The 3559-nt window shown below is 43.5% G+C and overlaps 1 protein-coding gene across 1 annotated transcript; it reads right to left on the reverse strand.

Annotated features, from left to right (window-relative positions):
* Positions 1-1093: 1093 nt before the first annotated feature.
* On the reverse strand, positions 1094-1761 carry MELLADRAFT_110398 (uncharacterized protein; the record flags this gene model as incomplete). Its single annotated transcript, XM_007414626.1, has 2 exons — positions 1094-1516; positions 1633-1761. The coding sequence occupies 2 exons, from the start codon at positions 1759-1761 to the stop codon at positions 1094-1096; spliced, it is 552 nt and encodes a 183-aa protein (XP_007414688.1).
* Between the last annotated feature and the right edge of the window lie 1798 nt (positions 1762-3559).

Below are 3559 nucleotides of genomic sequence, written 5' to 3' on the forward strand. Positions count from 1 at the left end.
CCCCACAGCTCATCCTACCCGCTCCCTTCGAGACTCGTCCTCTCTACCTCCTCTTTTTTTGCCGGAATCGACTCGAAGTGGTCTTTCACATACAACTCCGCCTCCTCCGTCGATCCCTACGACTTCTCGAGCTGCTCCTCCTGTAACGAACCCGGTTTCGCCTCGAAGTTTGGCTCATCCAATTCCTTCGTCTCGAACTTCACGAAATCTTCAAGCTAATTCCCTCTTGGAACACGAGAGACGCAATGGACAAATTCGACCTCGACCTCTCAATGGAAATGACTTACCTGCTGCTCCTCCTGTAACGAACCGGCTTTCGCCTCGAACTTTGGCTCATCCAAATCCTTCATCTCGAACTTCACAAAATTCTTTGGTTCAAGCCAATTCCCTCTTGGAACACGAGAGACGCAATGAACAAATTCGACCTCTCCATGGAAATGAGTTACCGGCCGAAGGAAGCGGGCAAGGTGGAAATGTGGACAAAGACGAAGAAGGACCTAACAAGGAAGATACGAATGTTAGAAGAAAGTCAGAGGAAGTTTTATCGGTGGATTCTGTCTTTTTACCAGCCAAAGATAAGCAGTTGAACTGTAAAGGAACCACTCAGGACGATTGTAGCGAATCGGATGCCAGCTCCGTGGAATGGCGAGACGTGGAGCCGATACCGAAGCCAGACATGTTTGATGGCAAGATTATAGCGAGGGAAGTTAGGAAGCAAGCGAAGCTTTTGGAGAAATTTATAGAAAACAAAACCGCGGAGATAGCTCGTCTGATACCACAAGGGAAAGGCTTTGACTCTTTCAAAGCTATTCGTCAGGAGATACGGACGCAGTTGAAAGTATCCAGGGAAAGTTTGGGTACAGCGGTGACACCTTTAGACGGCTAATACATTATATTCATCCCCCTTTATCCCTTTCAAACTTTCAAAGAAGAACTTAGTATTTGTGAGGTGTTTGTTTTGTTTACTTTTCTTTGAGATAAGTTGTGATGCGTTTATTTGTTTTTATTCTTAGTTCTCTCTGAATATAAAATTGAGATAAGTTCCAGTGGGAAAAGTTCGTGTCCTTTTGATAATGGTACATGTTTACAACAATCATGCCTCCATTATGCGCCCTTTGCCAACTTTGTACCAGTAAATAAAAGAACGTAAAAGACCTGAATTAATCTGATGAAGATCCTTTGGCGGGATTACTATCATCTGATGAGCGTTCCTTTCCTGTTCTACAGCCTTCTGATGGGGAAGGCTTTTCCTCAAAAAGCCATGGCGCTCTTCGAAGGTGCGTATAGGTTCGTTGACGCAGAGCGATGGGGGTAGACCGTAGAACAGATCTTCACGACATGTGGGCTTCCAGTTCAAAAAGATCGAACTTCGAGCTTTGAAGTGCGGTTCGAACACTGGTAACAATGTTAAACTTGGATGATCCCCCTCGAAGGAAGGGGGGTACATACTACCTGGTACATAAAATAGATTTTCACGACATGTGGGCTTCCAGTTCAAAAAGATCGAACTTCGAGCCTCGAAGTGCGGTTCAAACACTAGTCGAGCTGTCAAACTTCAATGATCAAGTTCGAAGACCTGGTTCAAAGTCTGAATTTTGAGGGTTTTGAGAGGTACAGCTCAGTTTGGCTAACCGAGCTGCGACCTTTGATATATATAGCAGCCATATACTTAATACCCATTTTTCCCTCATTCGGAGCAGGTTTCCTCATCTCCGGACGTCTCATTTTATTCTTAACTTCGCTCTGGGTAGGTTTTCTCATCTTCGGCCATCTTCAATTTCCGTTGGTACTATAAGCGCATGTTACAATTCAATCAAAAAAGCAAAACGCGTTTTCTTTTGGAGGACAAAGGTACAGGGGCATACGCCCAACAAAGGAGCTCTGGGACCGCTTAGGCCGGTCAGTTGAGAAAGGAAGGGACAGGTACTTAGTCGAAATTTTAATTCAAAGGCGGGCAAAAATTCCGGTCTGAGTACTAGTACCACGACATGCGCTCATTAATGAGGGATTCAATGAGGTTGTCAGCTCATTAGCTCAACAATGTCCTTGAGGGACATTAAGCTCTTAGGCTGAGGGGCATGAGCCAACGGACCACTGTGAGCCATAAGGCTTGACACTCCCCACATCTGAGCTTCTTACAAAGGATTTCCAAAGATGAGATGCTTCAGCAAAAGAGTGTCGAGGATTATGTGAGGAATTCAATCTCGGACTTGAGCATGGAAATAAGCAGCACGTTAATTCAAACTGATTGTCTATATGGTCTGAAAAGGCCTACATATAAGACACTGTACACGTGCGCCTCGAGATACGCAGAAAACTAAGACATCGAAACCGAATACACTATACCATCTCAAATATATACCTCTACCTATACACAAGACGACCAGAATGCCAGGTAAGAATACTCCTTTACCATTATAAAGATTGAGAAGTCTGAGCTTAGTCTGACTCCAAATCTATCCACTGCTATGCAATTGCGAACAACCCCTAATGAGAAGCTGGTATGAAGACGTCTTACCTGAACAGACTTTTGCTACTGTTCGCCCTTCGTGTGATCTTTCTGTTGGACTTCATGCTTATTAGCACCTGTCGGAAAATATTCCACGTACTTCTTTCTTCGCATTCGAAGGCGCTCAAACTCTGGGTACAGCACCTAGCGCCGCTGCCAAATACGGTAAAAAATCAGCTATGTGCAACAACACAACAACATTTTTTGGATCGTTACGGGTTGACGGCGGTAGAAGGTTTTTGTGACACACTATCTGGGACTGCAATTTGGACAATGCTTGTCGTGTGTTCCGGAATTTTGATACGTTTCTGGGTGCTACCAATGTCGAAGATAGTGTTATCGGAAGTTCGAGCCTTCAGACAGGCCCTCAAGGACTAGGGTGTTTTAAGGGTGTATGAGCATGAGGGGCTGGTCTTCTAGATGATCGGAGCTCCCATACTTTCAGACTCGAACACGTTCTCCGAAGACGACTGGTCAACGAACACTACAAGATCTCCGTATCTGAAAGAGTTTTGGTCTTGATCTTTATTCGCTTTTTCTATGTGATTTGTGCATTTTCATTGGCTTAAGAAGATTGAATGGAGCTTTCGAGAGTTATTCAGTAATAATAATATCATAATAAATCACGATTATCTTATATTTGTCAATTGAGCGGGCTACTTTATATATATATAGTAACCTTCCAAAGAATTATTTCCATCCTCTGTATCTTGAATCTCCTCTATTTGAACTGCCTCTTTCTTTTCCACAATGTTTGAACCTCTCAAACAACAAAACTTTTTGAACGTACCTAAAAGATCGGCACAATGCTACATATATGCTATCAGTTACTGGTTCTTGGTATTGCCGAAGGACATTATCCGGTAGCGTATTGGCAATATAAGTAGGCTACGCGGTGAATTAGCATGCTACGTACTACGTAGTACGTGGTGGACACGCAGAATAACACTTAATTGAAATGAAAGATAAATGATTGAGCGCTTTTGAGCCTCAACACATGAGCCACGTTCGATTTATATTATCGTACAAGCTTGCCGTTCGAATTCTCAA

The sequence above is a fragment of the Melampsora larici-populina genome (assembly GCF_000204055.1).
Source record: "Melampsora larici-populina 98AG31 unplaced genomic scaffold MELLAscaffold_44, whole genome shotgun sequence".
Lineage (NCBI taxonomy): Eukaryota > Fungi > Basidiomycota > Pucciniomycetes > Pucciniales > Melampsoraceae > Melampsora > Melampsora laricis-populina.